Consider the following 13,507-nt stretch of genomic DNA (forward strand, 5'->3'; position numbering starts at 1 on the left):
TGTACAATTTTATGAAACAAAATTACATCGAGGTAGAAAGCGGATTGAGTATATGAATTATCAAAGGGAAGTTGCCATATTAACTGATTTTCGACAAAAAAACAGCTAAAAGATCCAAAAATGAAGAAATTAATAAATAAAAAAGCCAAAAATTAACTAAAAAATCAAGAAATATGTGCCAATTTCGCATTTGAAACGCAATTTCAGGCTATGCAAAATACTGTGCTATCAATTTCCGGGGTTTAAATTTCAACATAGCATCGATTAAAAATTACAAGCAAAAAAACTAGGCCACTTAGACGAAAAAACGGCTAAAAACGGTTATCTATATGTGCCATTCAGTCAAAAACTACTTTTCAATGTCAAAAAGTCATTCACTAAACGCAGCGCATGATCAAAAAACTTCTCTCGCTCAGAAAAAATTAGTTCACACTGCAGTTTTACTCGCTTTCGCTTTTAGGTCAAATCATCGTCTGAACGAATAGTACTTCCGGTAAAAAAAAAACCTTAAGAAAACCAATACTCCTCTTCGAGTCGTAAAAAAAACCAAGAGAAGGCCAATAATAGCCTCAGCTATCGCTGTGCGGCTATTAATAAACGATTGTCAAAACCGATTAGTATAATGTGTTAAATTTACAACCATACGTTTTTTTGTCCAATTCATTTTACGATTTATAACATAGTTTTGCTGGACAACTATGTTACTGGAAGGATAATTTTTTAGTACCTGTTATATCGGACGCAAAAAATTACGTACAATTGTAAAAAAATAACCGACTAATGTCGGGCGAGTTTCTCGCATTTGTGGGGGGGGGGGGTTGAGCGGAGTGGGGGCAAAAGATGGGGGCTCAAGCAATGAGAGGGGGCACGGTTGGGAGGGCGGAACGAGAGGGGGTTCATTTGTAAATTAACACACAAAATTCTTGTTGATGTGGCGATCTAACCTGACATGAAGTATTTCATCTTCTGCTCATATGTGAACACCTTCGCCTGAAACGCTTTCTCGGCAGCCAATTGGAAAGCAGTAGTAAGCGTCTTGTGAACTAACTTCTGCAGGTCAAATTTGTTCATTTTCATGCTCTGTTCTTGCGGAAGTGACTCTTTGAACACTGTGAACACGTTTTCATCTTCAAACACATACGTGACGGGCTCCGAGTTGTAGTCGAGTTCGTAAACCATAAATACAAGTTGCTTGTCCTCGTAACTATCCATGTATTGCAACAGAAGCTCTAAATCAGACTTCAAAACAACCCTTTTTAGAGGTGTATATCCATACTTTTCGCCAATTAAAAAGACGGAAGATACCGCAAACGAATTCAACATGCAATGTTCCAGTTCAGACATCCGGACTTTTACCAGATCAGGGTCGAACATGTAACTCGTGTCCAGATACGAATCCGAGAGGTCAATGACCTGTAAGTCTAGACCTTTCGATTTACAGTAAGCTTGAACTTCGGGAATAGAACCGTACAAAATCGTTTCTTTCTCGTATTTCAAGTCATCCCCAGTACAGCATAGGTAAACTCGCATTGTTTTTGAGAACTTTGCGGGTAGATTTTGGTACATTGTCATCTTGTGAAGCTGGCTTTTTGAAGGAGCAAAGCATCGAACGTCGCCTTCTGGTAATTGACGGATTAGAAATTCTTGGATGTCCATGGGCAATGACTTCTGAGACATTTCAGGACGGGAGGAATCTTTAAGACCTGCTTGGGCTCCGGCTCCGTCCTCTCGTTTAGGCGCCTCGTCTTTGGGAACTTTTGATTTGTGTTCGTCGTCCGCTTTTGGTTCTACCTGTTCCGGAATTGAACTCAAATTCGATTCCAAAGTTGTGTTGTTTTTATCTTCATCTTGCTCGTCTTCTGATCCGCTCTCTGGCTCTTTTGGATCGACAATTCCAACATCCGCTTTTGTGAACTTAGTGGTTGTGATTCTCTGCTTGGGTTGTTTGGGTTTGAACATGTTTAACTTGGAGTCGTCGAGAACACCTGAGTCGCAGAGTTCACGATAGGTATGCTCAATGCTCAAGTTGATATCGCCCAGAAGATCGTCAACAGTTGGAACCTCGTTACCAGCCAACTCTCCCAATGACCTAAAACACGGTAAATGTGATTGGTCAATACATACTGCTATTAGTGACACCTAATGAGACCAAATTCAGGCGTAATAAGATCAGAAACGTTTAATTTTGATCCATAAAGCATAACCGACTAAGGTCGGAAGAATTGCTCCCGATTAACTATTGGTAAAATAATAACTAGATCGATTTAATTCAGAGGGGGCTGTAGCCTAGATAAATTTCTACGGGTGCGAAAAAATCGGATCAACTAGGGGTTCGAGAAGTTAAAACATAGCCAGCAGACTGCCGGAAAATAGCCGCGATAGACGCTTGTGGCCTTCCATGGAATTGAAACAACTAAAGAAATAAGATAGGCAGATTGACCCCCAGTCCTTTAATAGACCACCAGACTTTTTGGGTTAGATTCGGAATGTCATTTTTATGAGACACATACGCTCTATAAGGAAAAGCCCTAATAGAGCTTTTTCAGAATTAATATTCGAAATTAAATCCTCAAGACTCTAATACTCAAGAATTAGGGTATGTATGTTTGGCACTACTTAGATGCACACTACTGATCTTTAACTAGTAAAAGTTCATGAAAAATTAAAGTTCATTAAGTGAGTTCAGAAGTTATTTTTTGAATGAGGTAAGTCACGCAATTGACCTAAAAGCAGAACAAAGGACGTCACGCACACAAATTCTAACTGCAAACAGTAGAAGTCACTGAAAATGAAATATAAACCAACTAATGTGGGAAGAATAGCTCTCGAGCAACAGGCAGCTGGAAAAATAATTGACCACGCCGGGATTCGAACCATTGACCTCCAATCCCTAACCAGAAGCACTGCCCACTTGGCTATCAAGGCATTCTTGTGCCTATGCTGCAACCAATTTAATATTAGCAACAAGCTTTACTTCGGAGTGAGACCGAAAGAGATCACTCAAAAATGAACAAAAGCGTGAAAAAGTAACTTGAAGTCAGAATGTTCTGAAAGAAAAATGCAAAAACGGTCAAAAAATTTGCATTAAAAGACCACACCGTTTACAATATTGGCTATGAACTTCGTTCAAGAGCAATTAAAAAGTCAATGGTCGCAGCAATCCTCGACGGAGACGACGAAATAAAAAAACATAGCAGGTAGAGTCCTGGCCTAAGACCAGTTGGTGGAATGATTAGCAAACTAGGTAAGGTAAGTCACGCAATTGACCTAAAAGCAGAACAAAGGACGTCACGCACACAAATTCTAACTGCAAACAGTAGAAGTCACTCAAAGTGAAATATAAACCAACCAATGTGGGAAGAATGCTCTCGAACAACAGGCAGGTGAAAAAATAATTGACCACGCCGGGATTCGAACCATTGACCTCCCAATCCCTAACCAGAAGCACTGCCCAGCCCACTCGGCTATCAGGCCATTCTTGTGCCTAGGCTGCAACAATTTTATATTAGCAACAAGCTTTACTTCGGAGTGAGAGCGAAAGAGATCACTCAAAAATGAACAAAAGCGTGAAAAAGTAACTTGAGAAGTAATAACGTTTTAGAAGAAAAGTAAAAAAAAACGGTCAAAAAATTTGCATAAAGACCAACCCGTTTACAATAATGGATATGAACTTCGATCAAGAGCGATTAAAAAGTCAATGGTCGCAGCAACCATCGACGGGGACGACGAATTAAAAAACATAGCAGGTAGAGTCCTGGCCTAAGACCAGTTGGTGGAATGATTAGCAAGCTAGGTAATGTAATTCACGCAATTGACCTAAAAGCAGAAGAAAGGACGCCAAGCACACAAATTTTAACTGCAAAGAAGTAGAAGTCACTGAAATTGAAATATAAACCAACTAATGTGGGAAGAATTGCTCTCCAAGAACAGGCAGGGGTAAAAACAATTGACCACGCCGGGATTCGAACCATTGACGTCCCAATCCCTAACCAGAAGCACTGCCCACTCGGCTATCAGGCCATTCTTGTGCCTATGCTTCAACTAATTTTATATTAGCAACAAGCTTTACTTCGGGGTGAGAGCGAAAGAGATCACTCAAAAATGAACAAAAGCGTGAAAAAATCACTTGAGAAGTCAGAACGTTATAGAAGAAAAAGCAAGAACGGTCAAAAAATTTGCATAATAAAGACCAACACGTTTACAATAATGGCTATGAACTTCGTTCAAGAGCAATTAAAAAGTCGGTAGTCGCAGGAATCATCGAGGGATACGACGAATTAAAAAAAAACATAGCAGGAAAAGTCCTGACCTACAATTCAAAGAATTTTCATTGACTAAACAAGACACTAGACCTTGAATGCACTATGACTTGATTGCAAAAACCCATTAGAAAAGAATAAAAATCAAAGCCAAAATGCCGCATGTGAACAAAAAAACCACTAGCGAGAAAGCAATATTTTGTTCATACACCGTTTTCTCACTCAACTTTAAAATCAGATTGAGAAAATTGCACGCGCAAAGCCACTCGCTTTTTCGCTCCACTTCCTGTTTCGGTGTGAAAATCACTGCTCCAATTTGACTGAAAAATAATAAAAATGTGTTAACAGATCTTAAAAAAGATAGCGCCCCAAAACAATTCAAATTCTTTGGATTGTAAAAAAAACCACGATGTTCCCAATAATAGACGCTATCTCTTCGCGGCTATTAATCAAAACCATGTTCTAGAAGACCCCGGTCAAGCGACAATTTTGCAAAAAAGACACACGTTTACAATAATTGCTTCAAACTTCGTACGAGAGCATTTTAACAGATTGCATAACAACTATTTTTCTTCTGGCCATGTCATTAGCTGAATTTCATTTCATCTGCTTCGATAATTAACAAACTTTCTCAAATTACTTCTTTATCGGACAGAAGCAAATTGCATAAAAGATCTTCGAGGTTGACTATAGGCATGTTTTAGATATTCACTGCAACTGATTCTACATCAACTTAAAAAATAGGCAAATAGTTTGACAACCAACATAACATATGTTGAGAGAGAACAATCTAATGTACATTGCGCATAAAAAAGCGTGAAAAAAGTATACTTGTTCAAAGTATACTTGGCTAGAGAGATGAAGCCTTGAGGAACAAGAAAGGTCATGAGAATGGGTTATAAGAGATGTCCAAGTTCTGGAGAGCTTAGGACCAGTTGGTGGTATGATTAGCAAACTAGGCTTCCAAGTAAGAGATGCTGGTTCGAATCCAGTGCTGGTCCATTTTCATAGTAGTTGCGCCTGCTTAGACCCCTCTATCAACATAGTGATCGATTAAATCCATGGGTCATTTGAAACTATACATAATACCTCTGAGATAAAACAGCCTAAACAAAAAATGGCCACCATGAACAAGACGCTCTAAATTAATCAAAAGCACTACTGACCTGCTGGTCCCAATATTGAAACTCTCTTCCATCAACCTGCCAGTCTCCAGCTGTTTAATCTCTAACAACGGCGACAGATGCGACCTCTCACTGAACAGCTTAATTCGGGCACTATTGGCCACGTTCTCCAACGCCCCCATATCACCTCCAGTTTTCGATTCCGATCTCTCAGGTCCAGTTTTTACAACTTCAGGAGGTTTGTTCAGAACCCGTGCGCTTAACAGTGGATCATCGTTTAACTGCAATGAAGTTATAGATCGATTGGTCGAAACTGAAAGATAGTTCGCAGGGTGAAAATTGTCAAAATGGTTGGACGAGCGTTGTGACATACGACTACTTCGATGCGTAACTTCGGCAGCGGCTGCGTCAATGTCAATAGCAGTTCTAGCTGTTGCATTTGGAACCCTGTCCAAGGGTGGTTCTGAATCAGATTGCTCCTCAATTTCTGGTACCTCGCGGGGCGGCGGAAGGTGTTCAATAATCTTAAATTCACTGCTGGGCTGAACACTGTAAGTAATCGCAGGTCTGACAGTTTTAGATTTTTGCATAATAGCAGCCTGAGGTTGTTTCTGTTCTTTCTTTTTCCTTCTGCGGTCTCCGAAAAGTTCTTGAAAAGTTTTGCCTGATATTTGGGCATCCGCCAAGGCTAAAAGAGACAGTGTTTTATAAAAACTACTTTACCTCTTAGAGGTAACTACGTTAAATCTAATTTATTTTAAAATCCCTTTTTGATTATTAAGAGGACCTCTAAAAAGTTATGACAGTTCTCGACGAAACAGGTTATGAGGCAATAGGTTGTTAGTACATAATACTCTTGGATTGAAACATACATATATCATTGAATTAGTCGAAGTTACAGAAATATGTAACCGTTGAGCGACCCTCAAAGCCAATGACTTGACAGTAAAATTAATACTATCTCATAATCAGTCTCATAATTCATAACATTCATAATCATTTCATTTGAATACACTATTACTAATTATCGGAATTTTATTTTTGGCTTTTTCTCCATATATTGTGGACTATTTTGTGAAAACTACTTCCAGTTTCTTTGACCTTTTTTCAGATTAAATATTTATTTCCTGTCCCATAAGGGGTACACAATAACTCATGTGAAATGTAAAACACACCCTTGTCTCAATCAATAAGCACACTTGGGTTAGTACTGACTAGTAGCACTCTACATACCTGTAGAGACACGTGCCACGTGAGCTGAACCAAACCAAACATATAAACATTCCCGTGTAAGAATATCAAACTTTGGATCTTTTCCGATTGTGCCCCCCCCAGTACGTTATGCACCCCCCTCAGTTGTAGAACACGTATTATGCAAAAATATTGCACGTGCGCCTGGGGTGTGCAAATAATATGCACCCACTAACTTTGGGCGGGAGGAGAGGCGCAAACGGGAAAGTTCCTAAACTTCATAAAATATCTTTAACAAGTTTCTTCATCACTTAATGTTATCATTGACCCGACACGCAACAGAAGCGCCAGGAACCAAACTAAAAGGCAAACCAAACCGCCCGTCAATGCTTTCCTCCATAGCTCACTGTTATCCTTTACAATAAAAGTGAAACTCAGCTGTAATCGTTTTACTTCTTCACATTCGAGAACATTCGAGAAAGTGCACCAAGAGAGAGCGAATTGATTACCATGATAAATGATACATATTCTGCATATTGCCGAAAAATAGCCACCATTGATTCCAATAACCCTGATTGGGATTAAAAGGACAGACAAAATGGAGAAGGTTGATTTTAGTACAAAACATTTTCGAAGTGCAAACATTTTGTATTTCATTTTGTAGTTAGACATACTCCTGTTTCTCAATGAGGGGACAAAGGGGCTAGTAACAAGGTCAAAAAGCATTAGAGATGGTAACTAAGACTTATAAGAACAAGTCCAAGTAGCGGGAATCAAAAATTGGGCTTTACGGCGTTATCCCCTTTCTATTTCTGATTTCGTTATTGACTCGCTTTGAGCAAACATATAATTACTTGATACAATAAACGAGGCAAACACATCCGGCAAAAAATTACTAGAGTTTCAACTAAAAAAACCGTTTTGGAAAAGCCGCATAAGATCATTAAATATCACTAGATTAGCGCCAATTTTTTCACACTTACATGTCTATCTATTAAAATAGTGCATGGACAAAAACGACATTATATTTTACTCTGAAAAATAGTCGATTAAAAAATAGTCACAGGAATTCCGGAAACGACTCGAAGGAGAAAAACCGGCCACAATCACAAACTAAATGAACACCCCGCTTAATAAGTAATCATTTTGAAACCATAAAAGGAAAATGAACAATAGAAAAGTATCTCGCCCGAGAAGCCTATAAAGCATCTGATTGAAATTTCTTTATACGTTGCGACTCGAATATTTATTGGTAAAAGACCACGCAAAACAGTTATTTTTATTCATTAAACGTGTACTATATGACAACAAAATCAGCATCAAATTTTCATGTAGAAAAAAAGGTAGGTAACGGAAAGGAAATGAAGGACAGAGTCAGAAAATAATCTTTACAAAATTGCCACAAAATTTAGCTGCAATTTGCCCGCAAATTGCTAAAATTCTATTTCTCAACTATTTTTGTAATTCAAAAAAATTGCTCAAGCATTAATCCAACTAAAACTTTGCACATTTATATTAAACAACATAAAAGTAAAGGAAGAAAACAAGAAAAATAGAAATTTGTATTATTCATCTCACTAAAAAGATCCCTGTCTAGTTTCCAGTGGAAAGTTTAAGGTGCAAAACCTTTAGAAAAATTCTAAATTCTTTAAAAAAAATTTGAAAAAATAAGCAAAAAAAAAGCAAAATAACCGACGAAAGTCGGCAAAAATATGATCAGAACGAAAATTTGACTCATATACTTTTAACGAAAACACCTCAAAATTAAAATCAATTCAATAAAAAGTCAGCCTTAACAACAAATTTTTTACCACAGAATCTTTCCCCAAATGCTGAAAAGATTGAAGAATACAAAAAGGCATTTGCAAACAACATGTACTAAAAACTAGAAGAGTTTAATGAATTTTCTTTCCATAACAAGCTAACAGAAAGCCACGAAAACTGGTTTTGAGCAAATAGAGTATTAAAATGCTCGCAGAACAACAGGCAAATCAAAATAGGCTAAGAAACTCCTCTAGGATTAGAAAAAAATGAAAACCTGCAAGAGAACTAATTCGAAATTTCTCATTTTTTTTTGTCATTTTTCTAAACAAAAAAAAGGTTTTGTACCACAAAAAAGCTTTGTAAAATTAACAAAATATCATAAAACATAGCTGGCAGATTGTAAAAAAGACGGACCAAAAAAATCGTCTTTTCATTTAAGGCTGATATGTTATATTTCGATCGAAAATCTGTATAAGTTCTTGCTGCCTCTATTAGCTGCTCTCTAATAACCTTCATTTAGAGTGACATACACCCATTTGACCTTATCTCTTTGAATTAAAGTAAATAAAAGTCAAATTCAAAGTGAGGAAGTCATTTTTGAGAGTAAGGTAAGTCAAGTGTGACCAAAAATTTAATCACGCAAATGAACAAAAAAAGCTCGCTCCACTTAGAGCTAAAAATGACGTCACATACGCACTTCAGTTGGAATTGCATGAACGAATGAACAAAAAGCAGACTTGAAGTGGTTGTGACGTCATATCGTCGTAACAAAAATCGCGACGACGAAATAAAAAAACATAGCAGGACAAGTCCTGACGTACAATTCAAAGAATTTTCATAGACTAAACTGAACACTAGACCTAGAACGGACTATGAATGGATTGGGAAACCATTTAGAAAAAATCAGAACAAAGATCAATGTCAAAATGCCGTATGTGAATAAAAAAAACCACTAGCGAGAAATGGAAATTTAGCTAAAACAAAAAACTAGGCCTAGAATGAGCTGTCAATGGATTGGGAAAGCCATTTAGAAAAAAATTCGATCCAAAAATCGAAAAAAAAACAGTAAAAATCAAAGTGAAATTTCCGCTTATGAACAAAAAACCACTAGCGAGAAAGCGAATTTTTGCTCAAACACCGTTTTCTCACTCTACTTTAAATTTAGAGTGAAAAAATTTACGCCGCAAAACCACTCGTTTTTTCGCTCCACTTCCTGTTTCGGCGTGACCAAAATCACTACTCCAATTTGACTTCAGAAATCATGAAAATGTGTTAACAGATCTTAAAAAAAAACATGGCCGGAAGAATTCCGGAAACAACTGGAAGGAGAAAATGGCCCATAGTTATGACTAAACAACTAGAATAACTACTGTGAACCTTGAACCTCCACAAATGCCATAGAGCTTTTAAGTAAGAAAAGAAACGGCATTCAAAAACAAATTGAAAAAAAAACTAGAAAAACTTAAGTTTTTCTTAATAGTACAGGGAAACATAAAACCGAGTAAAGTTCCTTTGCATTTATAGCAATAAAAAGTTTGCAAAACAATAGGTAAGTCTAAATAGGCTAAGAAACTTGTCTACGATTTAAAAAAAGAAAAACTGCAAAAAAATGAGAAAAATTGATTGAATTTTCTCAACTTTTCTGTCAATTTTCCTAAGAAAAAAAAGATTTATACCACGAAAACTTTAGTCAATTGGTATCTGAATATTCTTTAAGTAACAAGCTTCTATTCAAATCCCACTTAGAGCATTAAAACAAAAAAAAGGCAAAAAATGATTAAACTTCGTCTAAAAATCAGCAAAACTGATCAAAAACCTCCAAATTAGCATTTGACTCAAATTAACTATTTGAAACCTTCAATTCTTATCAAAACAAGCCTATAAGCTGCACGTGAACAAAATAATTTCGCTCGCTTGGAGAAAATTTTTTCACACATCAATTTCTCGCTCTCTCAAAAACAGCGTTATGAACAAAAACCACTCTCTTTTCGCTCCGCTCTTCACTTTTGTTCAGCACCAAAATCACTCCAAATTTTTGCACGCGTTTCATTTCCCGCTTCAAAAATCACTCCAATAAAATTGATTTAAAAAAAGGACTTCTCCAATACTCCTCTTCGAGTCGTAAAAAAAGACAGCGCTCCAATACAATTCAAATTCTTTGAATTGTAAAAACCAAGAGAAGCAAAATAATAGCCCCAGCTATCACTGTGCGGCTATTAATAAACCTTATGGACAAAAAAAGCAAAAAAAAGAAAACTTTTTTGATACCTCAATTTCTCGATCTCTCAAAAACAGCTTATGAACAAAAAAGTACTCTTTTCCCTCCAATCTGCAGTTTTGTTCAACACCCAAACCACTCCAGACTTTTTCATGCGTTTCATTTCCTGCTTCAAAATTGACTCCAAATAATTGATTAAAAAAGGCACTTCTTCAATACTCCTAAAAGTCATGTATATCTGTAAATTAATCTTTTCAGTAGTTACCTTTCTCAGATGCAGAGTAAAGTTTGCTAGGCATGGGCAGGGTAGAGGTACCTCCCCCAATGCCCACGCTTCCTTCACCCTTGTTGCCAGTTGTGTTGGATACCTTCTTGTACTCTGGCTCTGGGAAAGAGTACTCCTTGGATCCTGTCTCCCAATACACCCCACCAGGAGGGGGTTTGTTCAGGGCAACCCGCAGGGATACTGACTCATCACCAGGCAGTTCCTGCAAAGCACAGCACAACTCAATACTTCTGCAGTAAGCAAAACTCCTAGAAAAAGCAGTAAAACAATACAGTTAAGAACTACCAAAAGTCTGGCCACACATCCGTGTCGGAAGAAGCTTCAATATGAGCAGATATCGGCTGATCAGATCGACGAACCGAAAGAAAAGTTTAAATAAAACTTTCAACAAGGATATAAAAGATGTTTTAAAGCTGTTTTTCAAGAACTAGCATGCACTTTACAGTCGTCGTTTGTAAATTTAGGATCAAGATAGAAAATTCTCAGAAATTAAAAATTTAGAATCTAAATCTAATCTATATTACCTCATTTTCCTCTTCTTCCTTCAAACAAAAGCTCAATCATAAAACATAGCTGGAAGATATCCAAAATATTTTCAATATAAACTCAAGGGACGTAGAATATTGATAGCAACTAATATAGAAATGAATTGACAGAGGTCACGACGCAATCTTTAATATTTATTTGAAACAAATTTTTTTAGGTTCGGAAAAATTGACATTAATTGTCCCATTTTTCCTCAATAATTTCATTTTGATAGCCTGCATTACAACGGGGTTACTGAGAGACTAGACCTTTAAAAAGTTTAGAGTAACCTCAAATGATCTTAATGTAAAAGTCGATTAGAGAAGAAGATATAGTTAACTAAAATTCAACATAGCTGGCAGATTGCCAGAAAAAAAGCCATAATAGCTTCGTAGATCTGCAGTCTCAAAAAAACAGTAAAAGCCAGACCAAAAAATTCGTTTTTTCATTGAAGGCTGATATGTTATCTTTTGATTAAAAATCTGTATAAATTTTTGCTGCCTCTACTAGCGGCTCTCAAATAACCTTCATTTAGAGTGACACACACACACCCATTTGATCTTTGAATTAAAGCAAAAAAAGCCAATTTCAAAGTGAGGAAGTCATTTTGAGAGTGAGGTAAGTCAAGTGTGACCAAAAATTTAATCACGCGAATGAACGGAAACACTCGCTCCACTAACAGCGAAAAATGACGTCACACACGCACTTCAGTTGAAATTGCATGAACGAATGAACAAAAAGCAGATTTGAAGTGGTTATGACGTCATATGGTCGTCACAAAAATCGCGACGACGAAATAAAAAAACATAACAGGACAAGTCCTGACGTACAATTCAAAGAATTTTCATTGACTAAACCAAAAAGTAGACCTAGAACGGACTATGAGTGAATTGCGAAAACAATTTAGAAAACATCCGATCCAAAAAATCGAATAACAATAAAAAAACCAAATAACAATAAAAAAACCACAAATTGCCGCATGTGAACAAAAGACCACTAGCGAGAGAGCGAATTTTTGTTCAAACACCGTTTTCTCACTCTCCTTTAAAATTAGAGCGAAAAAATTTCACGCCGCAAAACCACTCGCTTTTTCGCTCCATTTCGTTTCGGCGTGACCAAAATCACTATTCCAATTTGTCTTCAAAAATCATGAAAATGTGTGAACAGATCTTTAAAAAAAAGACAGCGCCCCAATGCAATTCAAATTCTTTGAATTGTAAAAAAAACCAAGAGAAGGACAATAATAGCCCCAGCTATAATAATTTCCGCTATAAAGCCACTTACTATGATGTTGACGTAAACGGGTTGCACATTTAAAAGCTAATAAAGAGTTGCATGGAAAAAATTCAAATGTCTTTTCAAAATTTTGGCTTGTAAAAAAAAAAAAATCGTGTCAGTGGACGACAAAATAGCAGGACAAGTACTGAACTACACTTTACACAATTGATTGACTAAATCTGGATTAACAGAAAATTTCGAAAGCAATCGATGCAAAATTTTGGACAACAAGCAGAAAATACAATCAAATTGGCGCAGGTGAACAAAAAATCACCATCGATAAAACGAAGTCTTGTTCAAAAATCAATTTTCATGCTTCTAAAATAAAAACATAGCTGGCAGATTGCCAGAAAATAGCCGCAATAGATTTGTAGATCGACAGTCTGAAAAAAAACAGTAAAAAAGACAGACCAAAAAAATTTCGTCTTTTCATTGAAGGCTGATCTGTTATATTTTGATTAAAAATCTGTATATGTTATTGCTGCCTCTATTAGCTGATCTCAAATAACCTTCATTTAGAGTGACACACACCCATTTGACCTTATCTCTTTCAATTAAAGTAAATAAAAGTCAATTTCAAATGAGGAAGTCATTTTTGAGAGTGAGGTAAGTCAAGTGTGACCAAAAATTTAATCACGCGCATGAACAAATAACTCGCTCCACTAAGAGCGAAAAATGACGTCACACATGCAATTCAGTTGAAATTGCATGAACGAATGAACGAAAAGTGGCTGTGACGTCATATGGTCGTAACAAAAATCATGACGACGAAATAAAAAAAATCATAGCAGGACAAGTCCTGACGTACAATTCAAAGAATTTTCATTGACTAAACAGAAAACTAGACATAGAACGGACTATG

The 13,507-nt window shown here is 36.7% G+C and overlaps 2 protein-coding genes across 5 annotated transcripts in view; one reads left to right on the top strand and one right to left on the bottom strand.

The window, feature by feature from the left end:
- LOC142342459 (small ribosomal subunit protein bS21m-like) overlaps positions 1-13,507 on the top strand; it is a 215,764-nt gene that overhangs the window by 120,508 nt on the left and 81,749 nt on the right. The gene's annotated exons all lie outside the window — the stretch shown is intronic.
- Positions 1-13,507, bottom strand: part of LOC142343251 (uncharacterized) — a 41,040-nt gene that overhangs the window by 8,194 nt on the left and 19,339 nt on the right. For 3 of the 4 annotated variants that reach the window (XM_075395030.1, XM_075395029.1, XM_075395032.1), the window contains 4 exons: positions 10,822-11,044; positions 6,617-6,640; positions 5,426-6,071; positions 945-2,089 (listed from right to left, as the gene is read on the bottom strand). In XM_075395030.1, the coding sequence (XP_075251145.1) occupies positions 945-2,089; positions 5,426-6,071; positions 6,617-6,640; positions 10,822-11,044 (2,038 nt within the window). The remainder of the gene's footprint in view (positions 1-944; positions 2,090-5,425; positions 6,072-6,616; positions 6,641-10,821; positions 11,045-13,507) is intronic. The other variant, XM_075395031.1, reaches the window with a different exon arrangement.

The sequence above is a fragment of the Convolutriloba macropyga genome, chromosome 7, assembly GCF_964194025.1.
Source record: "Convolutriloba macropyga chromosome 7, txConMacr16.3, whole genome shotgun sequence".
Lineage (NCBI taxonomy): Eukaryota > Metazoa > Xenacoelomorpha > Acoela > Convolutidae > Convolutriloba > Convolutriloba macropyga.